This window comes from Filicampus tigris, chromosome 2 (assembly GCF_054856515.1).
Source record: "Filicampus tigris isolate MCC_2025a chromosome 2, RoL_Ftig_1.0, whole genome shotgun sequence".
Taxonomy (NCBI): Eukaryota; Metazoa; Chordata; class Actinopteri; order Syngnathiformes; family Syngnathidae; genus Filicampus; species Filicampus tigris.
In genome coordinates this window covers 19,957,824-19,983,768 of record NC_141218.1, presented here as the reverse complement: position 1 = coordinate 19,983,768, position 25,945 = coordinate 19,957,824, and the positions used below count along the sequence as shown (strand labels likewise).

General features: G+C 38.2%; 1 protein-coding gene across 6 annotated transcripts in view; it reads right to left on the bottom strand.

The window, feature by feature from the left end:
- The window catches only part of diaph2 (diaphanous-related formin 2), a 426,654-nt gene that overhangs the window by 384,053 nt on the left and 16,656 nt on the right, over positions 1–25,945 (bottom strand). For 4 of the 6 annotated variants that reach the window (XM_086021885.1, XM_086021876.1, XM_086021922.1 and 1 more), the window contains exons 3-6: positions 24,866–24,898; positions 22,900–23,076; positions 12,033–12,137; positions 5,213–5,233 (exon numbers count right to left, since the gene is read on the bottom strand). In XM_086021885.1, the coding sequence (XP_085878011.1) occupies positions 5,213–5,233; positions 12,033–12,137; positions 22,900–23,076; positions 24,866–24,898 (336 nt within the window). The remainder of the gene's footprint in view (positions 1–5,212; positions 5,234–12,032; positions 12,138–22,899; positions 23,077–24,865; positions 24,899–25,945) is intronic. The other 2 variants (XM_086021893.1, XM_086021903.1) reach the window with 2 other exon arrangements.

The following is a 25,945-nucleotide window of genomic DNA, read 5'->3' as shown; positions in this document are numbered from 1 at the left end:
CGCGCTTGTGGACTTTGAACCGGTGGAAACAGTCAATCGTGATATATAGTTAAGACATTTTTTTGGAGACAATGACGATATCGCCGGCATTGAAACAGAACAGAGGATGTACTTACCACTTGTTTTGTTTTTTTTAATTAAAAGTAGTGCTTCTCTTACACTGACAATAAATTCAACAAACAAAAAGAGTCTGGTTGCCTTCATTCAATCTTTGCAAAGTACCAAGTCCTAGATGACTGAGAATCTACACAGACAGTAATTTAAAAAGAATAGCAAGTACAATGATATTTTTATTGACATTGTGGCAGTAAGTTAAAAATAATTTGGCCGATTACCCTATTAGACTCATGAAATGAGAGTATCTATGTAACACAGAGCCAAAAGCATAATAAAACGGCTAGTAGGAACCTAGTAATTGTTATTTTTACGTGTTTTTCAATTTTTCAAAATAAATTTAGTGTGTGTTTGAATGATACACTGTAGTGTTTTGGGATCATAGTCTGTGGTATCTTCAGTGTTTAAACTCTTATAGGCTCCAATAAAGATTTTACTTGTGACTTCGTGCTTTTCACATCGGAGCATGTAGTTTTGATATACCAGAGGTGGATTGTTTATTTGGGGATTCACCAATGGTGTGTTGCTTGGCTAGACGTAGGTAGATGTGTACATGTCAATGGCAGCCCTGTGTGGATGATTTATGCTTAAATTGAGAAGGTACAGGTTTACATCCCATTAGACCACTTGGAAGCAAAAATCTGGATTGTACCCATTGAACCGTGCATTTTAAAGCTCATTGTGGGTCAATTTGTAAACAAAGAGGCTAACTCGCTGTTTCCACATTCCATTACATACATTTCAACAACAGACTGGTCTGTTAAACTCAACAAATGCTGTTAGTACTATTAGATGAATTAAAGTCTGCTTTTAACCAAAGGAAACATTTCATACCCTTCCAAAACATGTTTCTTTGATCTTGATTTAAAATAGAATCTATGCGGCACACTGGCACAGGCCATGCAGTCACACAATTGATTCATTTTTCATTGAAGCTTTTTAAAAGGACCAAGGACACATGCAACATCAAATCTGATCAACCCCCAGCAACCCATTTAATAGCTTGCCTTAAAAAAAAGAGGTTTTAGCCTTGCCATCCATTCATTAAAAAAAAAGGTCCTTCATAATCTCACTTGGCTCATGAATAAGCATTTGATTGGAGTTAAGGAGGAGCCAGATGTTGACATGCCCTCAGTTATACATAACGTTTTCCCCCACCTCCCTCACTTCCTATCGGGGAAAAGTGCAATCCTTTGGTCTTTCTTGAACCCCTACAAATTGTGTTGAATATCTTCACTTTTCACAACTAACCAGGGATGTAATGATAATCCAAATGTCACGATCACGATATGAGCCTCACGATACGATAATTATCACAATATTGTGGGGAGGTTGGCGATATATAAAAAGCTCACAATACTGTATAAAAGCTCACAATATTGTAAAAAAAAGAAAAAGAGCTCATATCTTAAAAAACATCACAATATTCTGTTTTTGTACATAGTAAAAGCATTCACAAAGAAATAAGCTTGGCCAGTCATGCGCTCTATTGGCTCGGCAGCACAAAGTATTATGGTATATGTAGTTCACAATGCTGTGTTTGGCTGGAACATCATATCGTGATATGATCATATCGTCACATTTGGATATTGTTATATTCCTCATATATAGTATATACACACATATGCATAAATACATATATGATATACACACTGATATATATATATATATATATATATGAGACAGAGATTGTGTCTAGTCTTCTCTATTATTATTATTATTATTATTATTATTATTATTATTATTATTATTATTATTATTATTATTGTTATTATTATCAGTATTTTCAGCAATATTCAAGAAAGAACAATTGTAAAAATCATGGCAAGTAAATAGTTTTTATTAGTTCTGTATGCAGTCACAATTATGGGGATTCACATATGAGCTAATGTTTTGGCACTAATACAAACTTAAACATGGGGAAACACACATTTACATCGGAGAACAGATATTCGATATATAGTGGTGTATCGACTTTGTATTGGAGAAAAGGATAAATGTATAGTTTGTCCCACAATTAATTTGAACGACAGCTATAATTTCTGTCAATATTTATTGGGTGTGTCCATTTGTTAAGATTTGTTTTCCTACTGACACTGTCCAACATGTACATCAGGCAAAAGGATGCGTCATTACAACTCTTTTGGGATGTTGCTGCGTCTCACCAAACAGACAGAAGTGTGGCGACTGGTTATGACTGTGTTTTGGGTTGGGTCCTCGATGTTGTCAGTTGCTGTGGTCCTTATGTTTTCACCTGTATTGCGTCATATAGGATCAGGCATGACCTGATGTCTCTCAGTAATTAAGCTCGAGTTGCTCAGTGGCAGGTTGTGAGCGAACGTCAAGCTCCCGTGCCTTCTACATCCATCCTTTCTCTCTGATGTGACTTTGGGTTTTTGCATATAAAGACTGTGTTTTTCCACTCAAGTGTCCTGTCTGCTTCTGGGTCAAAATTCTGTGTTACGTGACCAACAAGCCTCCATTGTCTTCTCCTTCATGTGAATTGTGTAGCACTCATTTTGTATCAGCAGCGTGTCATCCGAGCCTGTCAATAGGAGCGCACAGAGGGGGAAGTCTGCTTCCACAGTAACGCCACAGGAGTTTGATGGACTGTTACCAGCTGGCCCTTGACGTGTGACGTAAATCAGGGCAATCTTTACAGGGACTAATGCTATAAAAGCATCAAAACAGTCAGCAGGTAGCTGTGATGCCGTGCAGAAGCAAAGGCATCTGGTTTGAACACCTGCAGATATGTTGTTCAAGATGAGCAGGTACTGTAGGTTCTACGTATTCCGCTCATCCGTCGCTCAATGTTGAGGTGGAAAGAGCATTTGAGACTTAGAAATGTTGCACATTTGCACGCTGGTCAAACTGGATTAGATCCAATTTACACCGTTCTCTATTCCTAGCTCATTCTCTAGTGGGAGAGCAGGCAATGTCAGAGAAATTTCATGCGTGAGACAGAGGAGTTACAGTTGCACGTTCCCGACAGACAATCCGAGCCAGCTTTCTCCCTCCAGCAGAAGTGAGAGCGCTCTATCCCAATGACACACGCTGACAGCGTGAAAATGGGAATCTGCCAGCAAAGCAGGGAGTTAGCTGTGACCAACCACCAACTAACCAGGCTAAAGACTCTCAGCTTCCTCCTGCTCTTGGGGGCCTATTATAGAATGACAACTCCAAGTTTTAACAAGAGCAATCTGGCGAGGCTTCAACATTTGTCACCTGCACAATCAATTGCTGAATGCGTAAGATGTGATAATGACATGTTGTTCCCTTGGATCCGGATAGAATTTCAGATGAAACTTCATCTCTCGCCAAGCAGTTTGATGCCTCACAAGTGTAACAAGCAACAAAACATTACCGCAATGAGATTTCATCGAGATTTTCTATGTTTCTTAATTTCATATTTAAGCAACTATAGCAGATCATAAAAATGGATGAACAAAGTACACAACGTAGTGCAGAGGTCGCATGTTAGTCGACTGGAATGCAAATTGTGCAATTCCAAATTTTGATTGAACAGATTTATGCTGCCTCCACGTAAAAACCTCATGTTAATACTGTGCAGTGAGATCATTTACAACTCGCAGTGAGACTTTACACTTCAATTCATCCGAGAGACTCTATTAGCCTTGTCCAGTACTGCTATTTTGGTGAGCAACCGAGTTCTGTGCTCAGTGGTTTCACAAAGTCAATGTGAACACCTACTTTAGACCAAATTTAGTCCAAAATATGACCACTGAGAGGATGATCCATATTTGTTTTCAAAACAAAAATATATTCAATTTCAATCACCCTGTACCTTGTACAAGTGGCTGAAATGTTAAAGTGGGTTTTACATGTTACATTCAAATATGACCAGTTCCGAAATACAAATCAGGTCTGGATGAAACACGGTTTGGCATTACGGCTTCTGAACCTAATATTAAGGTCAACACCAATGTGTTATGTTTAGTATGTTATATTTTCCCAAAAAATGTCATGGGAACATCAAAGAATGTTTGCCATATCTGCCTGGTTATAGAAAATCTGGTAAAATGCTTGATTATGCTTAAGAAATTAATTCAATCTTTAAATATATTACTTAATCTTTTCACCAGATAAATAAAGCACATCTTAGTTTCTACCTAAACTATCTTACATAAGTCCAAGAAAGTTCTTGATAAGGTCTTGATAAGTATGCCAATGCATTTCCAACAAACAGTCTGGATCCAAGCTGGGGCGATTATGTCATATTCTATTTACTGAACACATTGTGACCAGTGCCGTTGAGCGGAGAGAAACTTCGCCCACATCCATACAAGCGAAGCTAAGACCCCACTCTTCCCCCACGCAATAAACAAACACAAAAGAACAGTTGGACAAAGGATGGAGAAATTACAATCGATAAAAAATGTCCATGTGAAGTGGCTCAAAAGGGGAGTTGTGTCTGAGAGCATGGACAGAGCAAAGGCAGCGGGACCGTGCGCTGCTTTACCTTGCCTGTAGTCCTGTTAAGCACCAAATGCTTCACACCGCTAAAAAAGGCCAATGAAATGTCATAAGAATGCACGACTAGACATGTTATTGATGTTTCTTTCTAAAAGCACTAAAAAGAAAAACTTTCTCTAGCTCACAAAATATAAGCCAAAATGGTACCAAAGTGCAAGAATAAATATTTACATCTCAGGTGGGGAATTAAAGAACAATTCAATCAATAACAACAACAAGAACAGAAATGTAAAGCCACAAATACTTTTGCTAAATTAATGATAAGTTAATAAGCTATGTCTGTCTGTATATTAGGGATGGGCAATTGAATTTTGTTTTTTAATATTAATTTTAAAAGGGATGCAAGAATCTTTGAAAATGTTCAACCGCGTACGCCATCTTCCCGCATGCAGACATAACATTGTCCTTCTTTAGACAACAAATGAATTGAGATTGAATTAGCAGCATGCCCATCCCTAATGTAAAGAAATATGCAAAATGCAAATGCAGATGCAAAAATCAAATTTTATTATCTAAAAAAAAAAAAAAAAAGTATTTTCACAATATGCATGGTGTAAAGACAGAAATAGACACAGAAGCCAAATAAAAATATTGGACTACTTACCGCAACTTTGCTCCCAGTTATCTGCATGCAGCAATCAGCGGAGAAGGTTAATGTGCAAAAAGACACAAACAGCACAGTCATAAGTAGGCCAGACAATTACACGTTGAGGCATGAGCGTTAACTTGTGTGATATTACAAACTGTCCATCAAACACGATACAGCTAAGAATTGCTTTTTAATATTCGACAAGAGAACTCTTTTACTATTAGAAGCACATACTGAAGAAAATGTCTGCTTTGCAGCTCTAAATTTCCAGATGTTTCAGGTGTTAATAAAACAGGCAGGTGAAAAAAAAAGTGCATCATGCAAACCATTTCAGCTTCTCCCTGTTGTTAATTTATTCCTTAGAATGGATGTAAAGTAATTACATGGCAACAACTGTGGAAATGATGAAGTCATCTTTTTAGCTGATCTGTTCAAATGTAGCGATCCATTAACTAGAATGAAGGGTGGAGTGTGCTGCCGGCCCAACATCTATCAGGCTTCATTAGTGTTTGGCATTGGGTATCAAACTAGTGTGTTGCAGCTCTCTGGAGGATACAGTCACCAGGCAACACGTTCTCGCCATAATTTGGAAGTTAATTATACAAAATGTAAGCCACTACATTACAGTCACGACTTGAGTAACAGGGTACAAAACCAACATTAGGGAAGTTATGCCAAATTGTCACGTCTTATGGCCTAAGTCATATTTTGACACCCCCAAAAAAGGCCTTAACATCTCCTCAAAATCACATCAATCAATCAATCAATCACATTTTATTTATATAGCACTTTTCATACATAAAAATGCAACTCAAAGTGCTTTAAAACATTCAAAGCAAAACATACAAATACTGGTCACCTCTGCTAAAATCAGCAACATCCTTCGTTTAGCAGGTCATTCAATTCGAGCCCTGAAATTAAATTATTAATACATATAATAGCATCAGTATTTGGTTCACTTTTTCTTTTTTTCTTGAAAAAACAACTTAGGCCATTATTTTTTAAAGGGTCTTTACACGCTATCAGTTATGTAGCTGCAACCCAAAAAACTCAATTAACCTCATCACACCAGCGTAGTGCCATAATCATGTGACTTCAGTCTAGCGCCACTGATCACATGACACCCCCCCCCCTACACACACACACAAAGTAATACCAAAACTGTGTTTAAACTTGGGCAAATTTTATGTCCAACATGTTCTGTTATATTTCTTTTTGAGTTCAGCTACACATCCTGTAACATCAAGGTGTGCCATTCACACAATCCATTATTCTTCCCGAGTTCGTGCGGCAGCATTTTATGCCCGGTCTTGATTAAACAAGCACAAGCATTTCAGCGATATTTAAGAATGATTATCACCACGTTGGTACCATTACATTATTCATAATAAATGCCAAGCACTGCATTGGAAAATGTATCAGAAATGTATTTCTCTTTCAATTGTTGACTTTTATTCAGTCAGTTGTTACATCAATAAAATTAACAAACTGTCCTGAATGTTTGGGCTGAAATAGCCCCTAAAGAAACACAACATTTGCATTTTAAACTTTGAATTCAATATGTATTAAAATACAAGTTTTCTTCCTTATAGACTAGTCGACTAGTCGCAAATAAAATTTGCGACTAGTCGGCGGGCAAATTAGTCGAAATTGCCATCCCTACTGTCAATAATGCTGTTTGTGGCCCTGGTTTCGCAGCGGTGAGGGTGTCTTTCCACCAGTCATCTACATTCCAGTGAGGAGCTTCTCTTTATTGCATCTGAGGAAATGCATATCGATTACATATCATCAAGGAAAACGCTGCGTCTTTTGCCTTTTACCTTTTACCTCCATCTTTGCACCGTTCTCTTGCCCTTTTAATTTTTCTCTTACTCATGTCTCTTCTAATCTTTTTCCCATGTCTTTTAGTGAGACTCTTCCTGCCGGCTCCCAAAACGTTACAGGTGCCGCAAAGTTAATTTTACACGAGCCGCCACCTGGTGTGCGACACAGTGGTTTTTAATCAATCAGTCTTTGGATCCACCACTCTCCGGCATGAAACTAACACACCAGGAATGTTTTACGATGACTTAACATTCTGTACAGAATGCAGATCACAACCTTTTCCACAGTTGATGCCACACAAAATGTAGAAAAAATAGGAGTATCGTATGAAAGTAGCTCTTATACTAAACAGACACTGTTTTGAGACTGCACACACAACTGTGAGGGAGGAGCTTGAAGAGTAGAGTCCAACATGTATGTTCTGTTTGTGTGCACCACAGTACAGTATTTTAGGACTGAAGGATGGATTGGTACAATGGTCAAATAATCCATTCTTGAATGCTGGTGAATAATTGCTGGCTTGCAAGATGTCACAAATGACGGTGGTTTGATTTTCAAAGTTTGAATTTAGGAGACATTAGTGCCATATATTTTGTCTAAAATTTTGATCACAATTTCCTGCTAAACTGAGCTCTTTAGGAGATGTTCAAGGAATGTTGGTTTAATTTCAAAACGTATGACCTTAACGGCATTGCCAGGAAATGATTAAAAAAATGAGAGGAATTAACTGAGTCTTCCCTAAACTCAGTTTATAGGAGACACTGAGATCTCTCGCATGATGTCAGTTGGAAATTTCAAGTTTAATTTTGGGGGGAGAATTTTGGGTCGAATTCTGACATGGAATGACTGCAGCAACATCAAAGTCGAATCTGCAGAAAATTCCAATAATCCTACAATGCTTCTGATCTGAGCTCTTGTGAGATACTCTGGGGTCTCTCCAAACAGTTGTTGGAATGACAACATGTTCTTCAATGTTTTCCATCTCTCCCTGCTGTAAACACTTGATTCAAATGATCAATGTCGTTATCCGGCTTCTGCAGACCTTGCTGATTATCTGATCATTTGAATCAGGCTGTTGCAGGAGGCAGATATGTAAAACATTCAGGAAATTGTCCCTGGAGGAGCTGGACCGAAGACCCCTGCTTTGGAGGCATTACGCAGAAGGGCTTCAACTGAAAGTTAAAGAAAATGTGAAACATGGCTAAATTGATTATTTGAAGCTCGCTGAATTGAGCGAGTATGATATACTCTGTATGAAAATGTCAAACTCTAAAGTTTTGTGTGACTTTAGAGGCATGTTTTTTTTTTTTATGTTGGTTTAATTCCAAATTGTACAGCTTCAACCTCATAGGTGCCACTGTACGTTGAACAAAATGATATTTGAGCGCAAGCGCAATAAGAATGTTGGACATTTCTCTTAACAAGACCCTCCCATCACGCACCTCAAGCATCTGAGGTGCAGCAGAGTTTGAATCGTACATGAAATTTGACAGTAGACAGACACAATCTCAGAGAAATGCGTTAAGAATGTTAGAGGAGATGTGATGGTTTAAATGGGGTTGTGAACATTAAAATAGCAGGAAATAATGAAAGCAGGTGAAGAACAACGTGCTCATGCAAAGCTGATGGTCAAGGACGTCCGTAAGACACGCTGCTGAAAAGCAGAGCGAGGTTCTTTTCTGTGGAAACACGGCTCATATTCAAATGGGTCAATGTGCAAATTCTCCCGTGGAAAAAGCAATTCCTTTCGGTTGGTGGGTGTTATTTGCAAGACTCCTGCAGAGACGTGAGGAGTGTTTCTCAATCTTGCCTGGTGATAGAGAGGTAGCCATTCATGAGAGGGAGGAGAAAGGAAGAAATATTGCCTCTACTTTGAAAGACATTTTTACTTGAGTGAACAAAATCATCTGTCTTTCTCCAGTTTAGACTATGTTCAGACCACATTTGTGGACGTTATCTCAATCCCACACTGGACATTTTATACAGTGTTAAATTTGTATGCAGAAAACTTGTACAACTGAGAAAATCTGCATTCATTTTCTATCAGTAGACAGCCGTAAACCTCCCCCTCTATGCGTTTTACCTCTGTACACTCTGGGTGATTATTTGAAGCCAAATCGATGCCAAGGCAATATGAATAAAAGTTAAAAATTGACATGGGGAAAATATTATATGTACCTTTAGTTACAGCAATAAAAAAAAAAAAGAGGCAGATTCTATCCGGACTTTGGAAAACCATCAACAACTGAGAGGAAAATGCAAAGATAGAAAGGCCCAAACCCAAGCTGCAATCTCATGAGGCAAATAAAAACACCAAGCACCACAGCAAACCAACACACCAACATTCCTGCATTAATCATGTGGACTGCATTTCCACAAGCAATATGTGGCCCAAAATGCCTCGCGGAGTTTATTTGTTGTCATAGGATGTAAAACATTACTGCCATCAGACAGTTATTACGATATTTTCAAGTGATCTTGTGAGTTTTACTATTTTCAAGCATAATCATTTCAGTCACCATCTTGGTTTTGAAGTCAGAAACTGGCACATTTGAACAAAATTAAGAGTCCTATTTACATAATCAAGCACCTTTGGTGCATTTAAGGGCGCTAAATATAATTATGACCATCCCTACATAAAAGAGGTTTTCTTGATGTGGCGAGATGCCTTGTCCATTTTATTCAGACCAAAGCTATCATTTAGAAAATGCATATCAAGCCAACTTGAATAATTGCTGCAAACTTTGATTTTTGACACAAATTTGACCAAAACTAAAATTCTCCCACCGCAGCCACGGAAACCAATAGAGACTAAGGGCCCTTAACAAAGGCTACATGTTTCATTGTCGGAGGGTACCCCCCCCTGTAGCACTGAATGATATGTCAACACTGACATTCAACCATCCCCTTTTCTTCATGTCTTAATGAAAGTAAGTAACGGGGTGTTGAGAGACGTGCCGTTTTGTTCTCTTGTCTTTTGACTACACACATTATGTTAGTCATTTGAATAAAATATCATTGCTCACAAAGCATAATGGGCCCGGTGAGGAATTCAATCATCTCGGAAAAATCATCATTATCAATAATGCCGTTTAATTACCATAACAATGAGGAGGCAAACAAATGATGATGCTATGCAGGTTCGGGAAGCTGGCGAAGGGAGAATAAATACAATTATTCTTTCATAGATGATTGTTGATGACCCACTAAGATTATCCAGTTTGGGATTGCATAAAGTGAAACAAGTTTTGCACTAATAATGGCCAAGGCCATTTATATTTTCAACTACAGATGAGTGAGGCTTGAAAAAAATGTTAAACAATAATGAGCATTTTACAATTTACCACAAGTCAAATTGAAGTTTAAAACAAAATAAAACATACTTTGATGGAGAAATGCAATGAAAGGCGGACTATAAGGTGAACATAAACATGGACGCATGCATCACATGCCCGTGTCTAACAGTAATAGTTCATCTAAGTCTTGAAAGACGTTGTCTCCATGTCAAACAAGATCTTATGCAAGATGCTGTAAGACTTTATATGCTCATCTAAACATTGTTTAAGTGCTGTTTTAGTGAGCAAGAGAGTTTAAAAGGGTTAACCCATTAACTAATTAATGCCAAGGGTTATTATAGATTTGGGATTTTTCATTTTAGTTACTTTTTTATTTCATTTATACTATTTTTTTTTTAATTCAAGTAGTTTTAATTCATTTTTAGAGAAAGTATTTTTGTATTTCCTCTTGAAAGGGAATTGAGGGAGACCTGTAACGGTCTTAACTGGATGCACCTGGCAACTCCTTGGGCCACAGCAGTGATTAAAGGGATAACCAATGTAATGAAATACAATATCATCAGTATTATTGCATTTTTTTCTAATCCATCCATCCATCCATTATCTGTACCGCTTATCCTCACAAGGGTCGCGGGGCGTGCTGGAGCCTATCCCAGCTGTCTTTGGGCAGTGGGCGGGGGACACCCTGAATTGGTTGCCAGCCAATCGCAGGGCACACAAAGACAAACATCCGCACTCACAATCACACCTAGGGGCAATTTTAGAGTATCCAATCAACTTACCATGCATGTTTTTGGAATGTGGGAGGAAACCGGAGTACCCGGAGAAAACCCACGCAGGCACGGGGAGAACATGCAAACTCCACACAGGGAGGCCGGAGCTGGGATCGAACCCACGACCTCTGAACTGTGAGGCGGACATGCTAACCAGTCGACCACCGTGCCGCTTTTTTCTAATCATGTATTTAAAAACATTTAACATCATATCCGGCCAGCTGATGGTCAGCTGTCAGTTCAGACATCAACCTGAACTTAAGATCTGAGCCCATAACCATACCATAAAATGCTATACCGGGTCCTTCAAGTACAGCCGAAGTATGAAATAAAAACATACACTGTACAAGTAAATGGAAAAACGCACGGGTTCGGTTAGGTTTTACATGAAAGCTAATATTGTTACAAACTGCTTTGTGCTCACAGTTTTTGACAATGGTCTTTTTTAATGCAAGACCGGCGTTGGACCCACAAACTCCATTTGCACCCTTTTACCAAACAATAAATGAATGCGTCACCTCGAAACTTCCATGCAAGCTCATGACAACCCAAAAACCCCAAATCTTGCATGCGGGCAAACGGCTCGACAAGCACTGACCATCCAGCTAGCGTTGAGTGAGTGAGTTCCTACTATTACCCAGTGATGGTGGGTGCAGCATGATGGGAACAAAACGATGGGGGGGGATTGTAAAGTAGGGTAGGGGCGGATGGGTAAATCAGATGGCAATCAGAATATTCAGAGATGTGAAGCTTGGAAAGTGTAGAGCCAACAGAAGTGCAAGCAAGCAAGCCATACTGCAAAAGCCAAGGAATCAAGGTTGAACTCATTCTGGAGATTCGCAAGGAGAATCATCAACACACTTCAGCACGCCAACTACTGTCAGTGGGTAAGCACACTTCACTTTGTAAGAAAAAAAAAATGACTTGACTTGATTGACTTACAGATTTGGCAGTGGCTGAGATGTACTGTACTACCATCTCCCGTTTGGTGCTCAAGTCCTTCCCGCGTAGAGGCGCCTTTCGCTCTTCATTCAAATTCATGTCCTCCTAGACAGCAGATGAACAAGAAGACAGTGAGTGACATTTAACAAAATGGAGAAGACAGTCTATTAACAGATTAAAAGAGTCGTCTTTAAAGAGTACGTTGACAAGGAGCCTTTTCCTAAGTATTATCTTAGCTTTGTAACACAATATAGGCAAAGAATTAAATCATTCCTGACAGTCAATTTGATCTAATCCATCTATCCATTTTTAAATGGCAGGTGAGATGGAGCCTAGCCCATCGAAAGGAGCTCTGTCCTGTGTTGTTTAACACATTGTGATGTAACTTCCATGAAATAAAATCAGGACTTATAAACTTTTCTAGCATATTAATCAACCTGAAACCCAAATGTATTCAATATAGAACAAAACCAAAGTAATTGACCGTGAAGTTCCAATACTTTGGGGGGCGGGGGGACTATAAACAAACAATCATTCATACTTCTGGTTCACACCTATGGACAACTGAAAGTCTTAACCTAAAACGTATGTTTGGTGGTGCAGGAGAAAGTAAACCAATGGAAGTACTAAGTACTAAATATGCAAAATACACACAGGATGGGGCCAAGATTCAAACCCACAACCTCAGGGCTGGTAGACAGATATAATAACCACTAATCCACCGTGTTACCTTGAAGTACAATTCTAGATTTCAAACCCCAAATTCACACAAGGAGTTTTTTTCAGACCGAGTATGAGTACAAGTACTTACATTTGATTCAATTTATTTGAATCATATAATATCCAAAAGCATAAAACACAACCTACTCTTAAATGTGGCATAGGTTTTATTCAAATTAGACAACTTTTTCATTACTGACATTTTTACATGGAACTGCAGGTACTTTTAAACAGTCTTGCCATATTTTACATATTTCATTTAATATAGTGTGTAAGGACAACTTAAATGATACATAATGACAGCACTTACTTCTCTTTACTCTGGACTCTAGCGGAGGGCAGTTTGAAGAGTCGTATTAGCATCAGAATTGCCACAGTGAGCCAAGTAACGGCGGAACAATCAAAGGAACAATTGATTTAATGAGCCATTCACAGTTTCCCTCTACAAGTCTTTGTGTACTAAGTCTTGCATGGCTTAATACTATAATACACAGTTGATGTGCTACTGGAAAGATCAACCAGGTAGTCTCCAGGGCCCGTGGGGTGGAATTTATTTTCCATTTAGCAGAGCATATTTTGCACTTGGTTAAAAGTATTGTCATCCGTGTTTACATTAATTGTACCTCCACACAGCTGACATCCGCCTGCCTGTAAGGTAGGGCTGCTCGATTATGAAAAAAATATCACTCATGATTATTTTTTTAATAACTGAAATCACGATTATTCAAACGATCACTCATTTTTTTGGTACAAAACAAACATATTTTTAATTGTAAAAAATATAAACAATTAAATGTAAGTAAGTTCCTTTTGGATCAAACTGAATCTACAAAATTAGTTATATCATTCTTTAAAAAGGTGCATATGTATAAATTCAAGTATGATTTCCTTACATAGTGCGTAGGATAGAAACGGATATTGATAATTGTTTTTTACGATTATGCCAATTTTGTTGTTGTGGAGTTTAATAATCATAATTATAATAGAATTTCAATTAATTGCACAGCCCTGCCGTAACTTATATGTCAGGCAATGAAGTGGTATCGGAGTCGTAGTATCAGAGCATTTATAAGAGTATGAGTACAGACGTACAATATGCGCACCAATATCGATACTGGAATTCCTAGTAGTAGTATTAGAGCCACAACAGAGGAAGGGAGTGGCAGTAAGGTGGACCAAGGTCGGGTATGATGTTTAACAACAGACAATTGAAAAAAAATGTTGCCGTCTGAAAAGCTGAGCTGGGCATCGCCTAACCGTCACCACATTCCGTCCTGCATGTTTAATTGACCCACATGGTCCTGGTCCATCCCTCATCGGCGACAGCCAATCGGCGTCGAGAACGTAATCTTCACGTCACACGCAGGCGCCGCACGAGCTTACAAGGCGCCAAACAAAAAAAAATAAAAATATCAAAAACAAAAACATTTGACACACTAATGAAACAATATGAGGCACGTGTCATTGCGCCTGTGGGACCGCAAGGTACACAACGCTATATTACTTTACATTTTTTTCTTACTCGGCCGCATGTCAGGAGTGCGGCACCTGTGTGTGACGTGGTACAGGTTAAGTGCATTCTCGACGCCATTTGGCTGACTCGGACCGACTGGGAGCATGCGGTTTAAATATGCAGACGGGAACTCGGTGGCGGCTTGGCGATGCCCAGCCCTGCTGAAAAGCATTCGATATCATCTGATATCTGCGGGTCATTCAATTATACGAGACTCAGAGGTTGTGTAAAAAACACCCAGTTACATTGCAGCAATATTCAAAGTTTTCCTCGGTTCTACAGCAAAGGAAAAACTGACCTTTATTTACAACATTAATGCTGCATGTAGCTTTTAAAATGGGCAACTCAAATCTACTGTAGCCTTTTGTGAAAATTATGTCTGAGTACCATATGTATTTTGTTACCATATTATTCTTATGAACAAAGGTGAAAAAAATTGACCTCTTTCTAAACTATTATGTCACTTAGGACAATTTAAAGAATGTCACTTCTACTTTTACCATGATGCGTTCAATATAAATCTGCTTTAGCATCAATGTCACACGCGACCACTCTTGAATCAGATCATGTCCTTCCACAGGTGAATACTTTCATTTCTCGTAAATTTCTCTTTGTTCGAACCCCAAGGTAGAGCGAGGAGAGGACAAAATGGCAGTATTAATTATCCATCCATCCATCCATTATCTGTACCGCTTCTCCTCACAAGGGTCGCGGGGCGTGCTGGAGCCTATCCCAGCTGTCTTTGGGCAGTAGGCGGGGGACACCCTGAACTGGTTGCCAGCCAATCGCAGGGCACACAGAGACAAACATCCGCACTCACAATCACACCTAGGGGCAATTTAGAGTATCCAATCAACTTACCATGCATGTTTTTGGATTGTGGGAGGAAACCGGAGTGCCCGGAGAAAACCCACGCAGGCACGGGGAGAACATGCAAACTCCACACAGGGAGGCCGGAGCCGGGATCGAACCCACGACCTCTGAACTGTGAGGCGGACGTGCTAACCAGTCAACCACCGTGCCGCCCAGTATTAATTAGTCCCTGAATAAATGAATGTTGCAAGGCTATACCATCCGTACAAATTCAGGAAAAAAGGACAAACCACTCAAATTGAATGAGCCTTGATTGGCAGTATGTGCGCAGTACTGAGGGCACTATTTTTGTGCTACTTTCATACAGCATCACAAAAGACCTCTTTCATGTGAAAGGCATCAGCGGATGGAGCAAAGGCCGAACGGAGGACTAATGGCTACAGAATGACATGGTGATTAGAATGGAAGGGGATGTTCGGAAGAAGCAGTCTCTCTCAAAAATGAATGTCTTGGTAGCAGCAGAGAATAAAACACACACACGCACGCACACACACATCAAGCTCCCCATGAGAGCCAGGGCACATTTGCAGAGCCTTGCTGCCATCTACTGGTAAGTAAATGAACTGATTCATTTTTTGCATTTAGTTAATCTGATCTGAGATGACTAAATTTGCTTTGAATTCACATTATGAATCAGGAATGAGACAATATTACATTATGAATGGAATGGGTTTGTGAGGTTGTTGGTCGGTGTAAAAGGCATTCTCAAGTACTAATTGTGCTCATTTGTCAATTAAGGTCCATACTGTTTCTGAATTTAAAACACTTTAAAGTGCTTGCATCGTGAAGCCGAGCACAGTCAATGTTTTAGCTTCTTCTTTTGACATTCTCAAAGTTTCCAAATGATATTTTATCCAGAAACTATTTTACAGTCGAGTAGCTTACAGTGTTTCAGACATGTCAATATTTGATTTTGAATGCCATGGAAATTAAATAAATTCTAGTGAGAACCACCACAAAAATGGAAAAAAAAAAAATCACACGGTTAAAAGGAAATACTGCAACACAAAACTAATACATTGAAATAAATTTAGAAGGCAATACAAAAATTTGACTTAGTATGTTTTACTAACATTATTATTATTGTTATTATTATTATTATTATTATAATTACACTTTTTTTATGAATACATAATGAATGAGTAAATATTCGGGATGAAATAGGGGAAAGCCCAGACTATGAATTAAATACATTAAAACTACACTGGGGGGTAAGTAAATGCACACAATTGTCTGCGTAAGCATATTAAGCTCACCTATGCTTTTATTTGGTAAACATTTGCGAATGAATTTCACAACTATGCAACCATAATCAGCGCAATTAATGCAATTAAAAGCTGAGAGAGATTTGTTATTATATCAAACTGAAAATCATACTTTCGAGTACAATTAATCTGCAATGTCACCATTTGAGTCAGCAATTAATTTGATTTGGAAATGTCCTTTTTTCAAATCCCTAAAATTTTCAGCTCTCACAAATCAAGTTCCAACCTCAATTCACAGGTCTGATTCATATGCAGGTTTACATACAGGCACTCTCCAGTAGGTTGTTGTTAAAAAGTCCTGCTGCAGAGTATTACTGCAGAGGGATCACCTCGGATCTTATTAACTGGGAGTGTTCATTCTGACAAAGTGCATGGAGCGTCACATAAAAGCTCCATCTGGCCAGAGAATCTTTTTTTACTGGCCTTCTTGGTCACAAGAAACAAAAACATGCAACTCCTAACAAGCAGAAGACACTCGCAGGAAGCAAAATAAAATGATGTGGAATACTTCAGTAAAAAGACATGTTGTACGCTGAGAGGTTTAAAAAGCTGATAGATAAATGCAAATGTCTAAAAAAAAACAAGATGTAAGTATGTCTAATGGCTCCCATCAGCACATTGGACTTTTAAGAGGCTGCGTGCGGCAGATTTTGAAAGGAGTGACGCCAACTGGGACATGAGCTTCTCCTTGCCTACCATTGCTTATGATCCCGTTATGGACAATACAGGCTTGAACCAATGATGAAAGGTGTTTTAATATGTCAACCGTGTCATACCGGGTTTAGTGTGGTTGAAAAAGTGACTAGTCTGTTCAATTTGAAGGTGTATATAGGCAAAAAAAAAAAATACTCTAGATTTAAGTCCTAATCTTCTTGTTGATTAAAAGGTCACGCGTAAAGGATTATTTTTTTAATCAAAGTTGTTTTATTTTTTTAGGGTGGACTTCATACTCTGTGTAGTTCCAGGCTCATAATGCCTTTATGTATTTAAAAAAAATCCATCCATCCATTATCTATACCGCTTATCCTCAGACAGGCCCGATCCAATGTCACACTTTTATACCTTGCAATACTGGTACCCCTCTGTGATGAAATCTGTGTATAATTTGTTCTTTCAATTTCCATCAATCAAAAATCTCAATTGTTAAAAAGTCACAGATTCCAAAAAATTACAGCTTTTTCATATTCAATTTTCAGCCCAAATAAAAAATATGAAATGGAAAAACAGGACCACTGGACTGAATTTGATTTGAACATTAATTGGTCTGCTTTACATTACCTAGAAGTTGTAAGCGGCATGAATAAAGTCACGTAAGCTTGGTAGCCCTGACAACAATCAATCAGCGCTAATGTAATTAGCTTTACGTACTTATTTGGATTACATGTGACTCATAAGATATGCTTTCATCGCTGTTTGTCTGTCTGATCACAATGTTTTCAACTCATTCATGTGCACGTGAAAACCCACGTTGGATTCGTAGACTTGGTGGCAAATCACTTGAATAACCGTTCATTTCACTCTTCTTTCAACCATTGCGCAATGCTACACGAGGCGCCGCGTGTACGTGTCTTTGTCAGGGGGTGTGGCCATCACACAGCAGACAAAACAAACCTCCGTTCCTCCTCCTTTTAATGCTCACTGCGCTGATATCTCAGGTCATTTGAACTATTTTGTGGCAGATTCATCCCAGTAAGTTTCTGGTTGATTGTTTGACTTGTAAAGTTCTACAGTTTGTAACTTCTCTCCTAAACCTCTTGGACTGTTGTCAGCTCCATTTCTGACATCCAAGCTCAGTGAGATACATTTTCCAGAGAAGTTCAGTGGATTTAATGTTGTGCATATTGATGAGGGGTTGTGGCTTCCTGCTGTGTTCATCTCAGGAAAAAAACACAGTTTCAACACACATGACAATTTTTGGGAGGCAGTGGTGGGGTTGACGTTTAAACGTCTATTATATTTCTACTACCAAAACATCATTTCACCTCGAACAAACTTTGGATAGCTCCTCTATTTTCATATTTTCATTCATTTCCTAAGAACGCCTTCATGGCCTGTCAGTAATAAGCTTTAATTAAGGCCGGGTGCTATTTAGGCCTCAAGAACACACTGTGTGAGAGGCAAAGCACTTTCCCCAAAGGAAAAAATATTTTCACTTTCTCCAGGTCATTAGTGCACAGAAGGGGGTCTGACTAATATGGCACTCCACTTTGAGGCCTGCTGCGCTGCTAAGGCTGCAGCATGGCGAAACAAACAACAACAGAAAGGCTGTAAAAGATGGAAGCCAAATCAATTTGATGTTTGCATGACCATAAAGGGGATGGATCTGTTTAAAAGTTGATGCGGTGCAAAGGTTGAACAATTATGCATTCCGAGATGGTTTAGAAACTATTTGTCCAGTTGAAAATAATGATGTCTGAAATAATAACAATAACTTAGATTTATATCGGGTCAACATCATAAAACCTGTATTAACTGTTAGAAAAAAGAAAGAAAGCTAGAAACAACATTTATAAACACGTGCCAGACGTGTATAGTCTGCACATAAAGATAAAACGCAGATAATTTTTCTGCCGTACAGTCAAATATTTCTTTAATATTGCCAGGACATTTGAGGTCGAACTTCAATTTCTTCTTTAGGTTCTATGGTTATTTGTGGTTGCATCACAAAAAAACTGAAAAAGAAAAACAAAGACTGTTGGGCCTGATCTAGATGTTTATTTCTGCTAGGAAAGTGGAAATTTCACAGGATTTGCAGATGTCACAAGGGATTTGAGGATGAGATAAGTTAAAGTTTTGCGTAACTTTCTGGAGTCTGGCAGGAATTGCGGTAGTCTAACAAGATTTGCTAAATGAAGTCTTTTCAAAATTCTCCCACCCTATGTGAAATTGTCAAGGATTTAAGATTTACACGAGTCCCATGGGATTTTCACGAGAACCTGCAAGATTTGCGCTTGCTCACAGGATTTGGGTTTGTGGCAAGGATGAGGTCTCGCTAGATTTACAGAACTCTTCTTAGGATTGCAGAAGTCTCACGAGATTTATAAAAAGTCTCAGGGGATATGTGGACGTATCTCAAGATTTACTGAAGTCTGACTGATTTGCATGAGTCTTATGTAATTTACAGGAGTCTTGCAAGGCACTGTACTGTATGTCGAAGACTTGCAAGACTTGCATCTCGTGAGATTTGCGTTTGTCTAACAAGAGTTGTGGAAGTCTGGCAGGAATTGTAGAGTCTCATGAGTTTGGCTGATGTTTTATGATAAATGCGGAAGTCTCACAAGATCTTCGGAACTCTCTGAAGAGATGTGAAAGTATCAAAAGATCTACTTAAATCTTGCAAGGTTCACAGAAGTCCCGCTGGACTCGCTTGAGTCTTGTCCGATCTACGGGAGCCTCGTGGGATTGGTTGAAGTCTCTTAAAATGTGAATTTTAAAAAAATGAAAAACTCTGATTCTGTATTTTATATACTGTATGTGTGGCTGTATATTAACAGTAGTGAAAAGTGCTGTATAAATTAAAAAAGAAATACTTAAACTATGCTGAGCTCAAGCATGATGTCATGTACTGTGCTGTATGTTTTGTGTGACTTTTAGAAGGATATTTGTCATAAAATCGTGGTCAAATTACCAATTTAGAATTCATACATTTCTGAGAGTGAAGAGTGGTGGCTTGAAGAGTACACAAATGAATATCCCTCTTAGATTTGAATTCATTACTGTAATTGAACATGTTTGCTTGGAATTGTCAATGCCTGTCAAATGTCAGCCCCTGCCCAAACCTGCTTTCTGTGCCACCTGTCAGCAAGCAAATTTAAGATAGGGTTTAATGTCATGCCACCATGAACACAAACATTGTCACTGAGACGTGAACTGAGTGGCAGGGATGAGCAACCTGGCAAGAAAACACTCACACCGGAGACTGACTAAAAATGAGAAGCACTGATCATGTAGTGTATCGCCTGGCAATAAAGGCCATTGTGTGAGAGGGAGAAAAAAAACTGTTACAAAACACAATGAGGTATTATCCACAACACAACCTATGCAATGAAGCTGTAGGTAGTGTGTCTTTCCATGTAGAATGGTAGAGCTTTGAACCCACAGGGGAGTGTCAATGAATCGCTTTGCCCTAAAAGTAGACAGGAAAAAAGCCTGACATCTGCAAATGTATTCACATCCTAAATACAAATTAAGTCTATTTTGAGTAAAGAAGATGTATTGTGTGAAAGTGAAGTGTGTGTACGATAATTATGAGTTAGCAGGAATGTTATAGTTATGAGTGTAAGAGCAGTGTACAGATATAGATAAAAGCAACGTTAAACCAGGTAATTTTCTCACCGATAAAAACGCTCTCTTGTGATCAAAAACATTTCAAAGTTCTCAGTGACCAAGGCACTCTACTACAGTATGGGTGCACTGCTTCAGTCGATATACATATACATACATATATATATATATATATACATATATATATATATATATATATATATATATATATATATATATATATATATATATATATATATATATATATATATATACACACATACACACACACACACACACACACACACACAGAGTATATTAGGGCTGTCAATTTAGCGCATTATTAACCTTAATCATGCGATCAAAAAAATTGATCGCGTGATTAAGGTTTCCATAGCAACCAGCGGCTGCATTGATAAAGGCTGCTGGTCACGATGATATATACATGTATCTTGAAAAATAAAAAGCTTTAGAGTAGAGGAGGCATTACGTCGGCTTCAAAATATTGACGATGAAGATGAATTGCTCAGCTGACACATGCACGGCTGTGTCCCGCTTAGGGTTGGGCACCGAAACCCCGGATTCGAGTGGAATCAGGTCCAGCTAATATTTAGCTTAGATCATACGTAGCTGCAGCATATACATAAATACTGTACCTACATACAGATACATACTGTGGTTACATAGACTGCTTAGATTAGATAGACTTTCCTTGCTTGCCCTTAATATGTAGCGTTGTGTTTGTCATACATATTTTCTCTCTAAAGCAAGACAAGATTAGCCATTCAATTGGTGTTCAGTAGCATGCTTTCAGTAACAGCTGAAAGTGTATTTGTGTGTTTGAAAAGGGCTGAGGGGCTGTTTGCGTGAGTTAAATCCAATGCTTGTTTTTTCAATTGAAGAGAAAGTCAACCCAAACCTTTTTTTTTTTCAAGAATATGTTCTATGCCGGCCCCCTAGTTCAAACAAGGCATTCTGATTAATATTGTGTTTGTGGAATATGAGTTAAATTGTAAAATCCATCCATTTTTTACCATCTCAGGGGTAGGCCATTTAATTACTTCTGTCGACTGAAAATGACATCACAGATGCGCTGAGGGCTCAAATAACGACCAATCATGGCTCAGTTTCAGAAAACAGGTAAGCTGTGATTAGTCGTTACGTGAGCCCTGAGCATCTGTGATATCATTTTCAGTTGAAAGATGTGACAAAATGGCGGCCCCCAGTGATGACTAAAAACAGGTGGATTAACTCTTATTCCACAAATGCTATATTTATCAGAATGCCTTGTTTCAACTAGTGGGCTTGCATGGAGCATATTCTTAAAAAATAATATGTTTGGGTTGACTTCGCTTGAATAAAGTATTTGCATAAGAAATCAATCCTCTTATTTATGTTAAGGGTATTAAAATTCAAGAAAATGGGACAGAAAAATTAAGAGATTTTTTTACAATATATAAAATATGCGATTAACTACAAGTTAACGATGAAAAAATGCGATTAACTACAATTAAAATATGTAATCGCTTGACAGCACTAATATATATATATATATATATATATATATATATATATATATATATATATATATATATATATATACACACACACACACACAGGGGTGCACATAAGTGGAAAGCAGGTACACATGCGCAACAGAAATCACTGATGCATACCGTCATTTGCGTCACGACACGCATTTGCGTACCTGTACACACTAGTGGTAAAAAAAAAAAAAAAAAAAACACTAGTGGTGCAGTGGAACAAATCATCTTTGATTCGTAAGGATCAAGCATCGGTTCAGGGTGGGCACGATCCGCAGAATGGTAGGTGAAAAAAACTCTGCGTTCACAATCAGGCAACGTGACTAGTCCGCCGGGGGGGCGCGGCCGGAAGGGTACCCAGGTCAAGGGTGGAGGGTCGGGGCCGGACGGGCAAAAAAGGGTCAAGTGCCCAGCTCTGTATATATAACGTCTCCCAATTATCAGAAATTATTCATTTAAAAATCAATCTGGAAACAACTGTCTTGCCTTTGGTATTGTGCTCAGCATTAAGCAATAACCATTACATATTGGACTCATTATCTCAACAAAATCCGCATTGGGTTCCAGTTTCTTTCAGACCAAAAAGACATCCAGACATGTCTGCTTCTATGAACTACGGACAGCACCAAATATGACGTCAATATGTGCAGGGCCACAAAACAAACAATGGTAAAGGGAACCAAATTTACCATCATCTTCTCAAAGAGGTCAATGATCTCCTTTTCTGAGAGGTTCATGGAGCGGTCGTCAAAAAGCGGCTGAGGAACGGGCAGTTCGGTCTGGGCGGAGAGGGGGTCCGTCGGGTGCTGTATGAGGGGCTTCTCCTTCTTCATTCCTGTCTTTCGGAAACTGGTAATTCGGTCGCGCTGCAAGAAAACAACATTTCAGACACTCATCACTTGTAATAATACTGTTGTAGCAATCATGACTACCTTTAATCCATATTCACGGCATGATGTTATTTCACAGAACTTAGCTGTTTTGTATCATCCCATTACTGACCACTAAAATATAAAGATTTCTTTTTTTGATCTTTCCAATAAAATGAGATTGAGGTACATTGGTTGTGAAACATTGTAACAAAAACATTTTGCTACATTTTGCTAAAATTAGACACGACAATGAAACAGTCTACTATACAGAAAAGCAAATACAGTACTGTATGAACATCAAGAGACTTCACTTACAACCTTACCCAAAGGACCACCTGGTTGTTATAAAATAATGACGCTCAGTTGGCTTTCCATCATTACTGGAACTATTTATACTCCTCTATAGTGTGAACCAAAACGTAAAATAAAATCCTGACCCCCCCACATGCAACTAGTGTTAAGATTAGTATGAAATGGAATAGAGAGCACATGCTGAATTAAAGGACATACACAGTGGTTTTGGAAAGTAGTAATTTCATGCACATTTAATGTGTTGTTCAATTTGTGATTGAATGATTTATTTTAAACCAGTAACAAAGTTGGCAAAGTGAAAGTATGATTTGGGTCATTTAGAGCTTTTACTGTGGCAGCAATCTTGACAATCAATCTCCTTGATTTTATTTGAGTGTGTTGAAAACTTAGTCTCACAAAACTGTCATCTCAAAACCACAATATAAAGTTGAAAGTGTTAGGTGCGGTTAATTTTTATTGACTTTTTCAAAAATAATGACATTAAATAAGTTACAGAATTATATAGATGATTTATGTATATAGAAAACTGGATATAAAAATAATGTAAAAAAAAAAAGTTGAATATTGTTATCCCTCTTATTTTGATATTTTATTTTCACACTATTGGACTATGTAAGTACCTTACTTTATAAATAAATAAAGTGCAGTTCAGCCTTCCCTTATGTTGCATTTTCTGGACACATTACCTCTTATATATAGTCGTATTAATCATGATTATTTTAGTAATGACTGAAATCACGATTATTCAAACAATCACTCATTTTTTTTACAAAACAAAAAAAAATAATTGTAACAAATATAATGACAATTAAATGTAAGTAAGTTCCTTTTGGATCAAACTAAATCTACAAAATTAGTTCTAAAATTAAAAAAAAAAGGTGCATATCGTCGCTGTCATGTGAAAAACACTTATCTCAATTTTTTTCATTTTCTTATTTTTACCTGAATCATGTTTCCGTGTTACAGAAATCGCATTAAAGTGAACATTTAAAAAGTTTCCAAAATTGGAGATCGTTGTTTTTCACAGTACAGCAATGATATGGAACAAAGTGAGGACATAAACATAAATTGGAACTCCTAAAATCATAGTTTCACTTTGTCATCATGAGTTACTGACTGATAATTCAATGTTTTTTTTTCCCATCAAATCAAACAACACAATACCTTTACATATATAACAGACAAATGTGATATTAACATGCACGATGTACTTTCACTGAAATATTTCCAAATGGATAAAAAAAAACTAGAAGCTGTCACACTGGCAGAAACATGAAGCATCGTGACATATTTGGACAGAAGACTATTAGAAATCTGTTTCTCTGTTTGCTTCTAACGCATGTTCGATCCATCTGCTTATTTCAGTTCAGTCACATCCAATGCAGCCATAATGAACAGACGAGTATGATGCAAAATAACAAAAATAACAACAACAAAAATGAGCATGCCAAAGTAAAACCCAGCACCTTACCATATCATCAGCCAATGTTTTTATGTGTATGTTCTGTTGGAAGGGAGGGAGGGCACAATGTAAATGACAGGAAATGACCACACAACAACCAGAGATAAACAGAACCCCACATCTGTGTTGAACACACATGTACAGAGGTGTCATCCCTGCATCATGTCTCATTCTTAAGGTAGAATCCCAACAGGATGGAGGTGGGCTCCAAAATAAAGATAGTAACGTCACTAGTTGGTCCCCATCATCTACAGGTGTATCTCAATAAACTGGAATATCATGGAAAACCTAATTTATTTCAGTAGTTCAATTCAAAAACAGAAACTCTATTACACATATACAGTACATACAGTGGTACCTCTACTTATGAACGTCTCTTCATACGAAATTTTCAAGTTACGAAACGCCTCAACAGGAAAATATTGCTCCTTGTTGCGAAAGAAATTTCAGGATACGAAAGGTAAAAATATGGGCTGCTACTCGCAGTGTGGGCTGCTACTAGCAGTATGGACTGCTACTCGCAGCTCCAGTTTCGTGAACGCAACATACGCATACGTTTATTAGACACTCGAGCAGCGAGTAATAATCTTTTTAGTCGTTCTAAAACCAAGCGGAGCTTGAGCAACAAGTCGCCCGATTGTGTGTGTGGGTGTATGTGTGTGTGTTTGAAAGCGCTGGGGGGCTGTTTGCGTGAGTTGAATCCAATGCTTGTTTTTTCAAATGAAGGTCAAGTCAACCCAAACATATTTTTTTCCAGAATATGTTCAATGCAGGCCCCCTAGATAAAACAAGGCATTCTGATTAATATTTTGTTTGTGGAATATGAATTAAGTTATAAAAAATCCATCCATTTTTGACCATCTGAGGGTCGGCCATTTCATCACTTCTGTCGACTGAAAATGACATCACAGATGCGCTGAGGGCTCAAATAACGACCAATCATGGCTCAGTTTCAGAAAACAGGTGAGCTGTGATTAGTCGTTACCTGAGCCCTGAGCAACTGTGATATCATTTTCAGTTGAAAGACGTGACAAAATGGCCGCCCCCAGTGATGACTAAAAACAGGTGGATTAACTCTTATCCCACAAA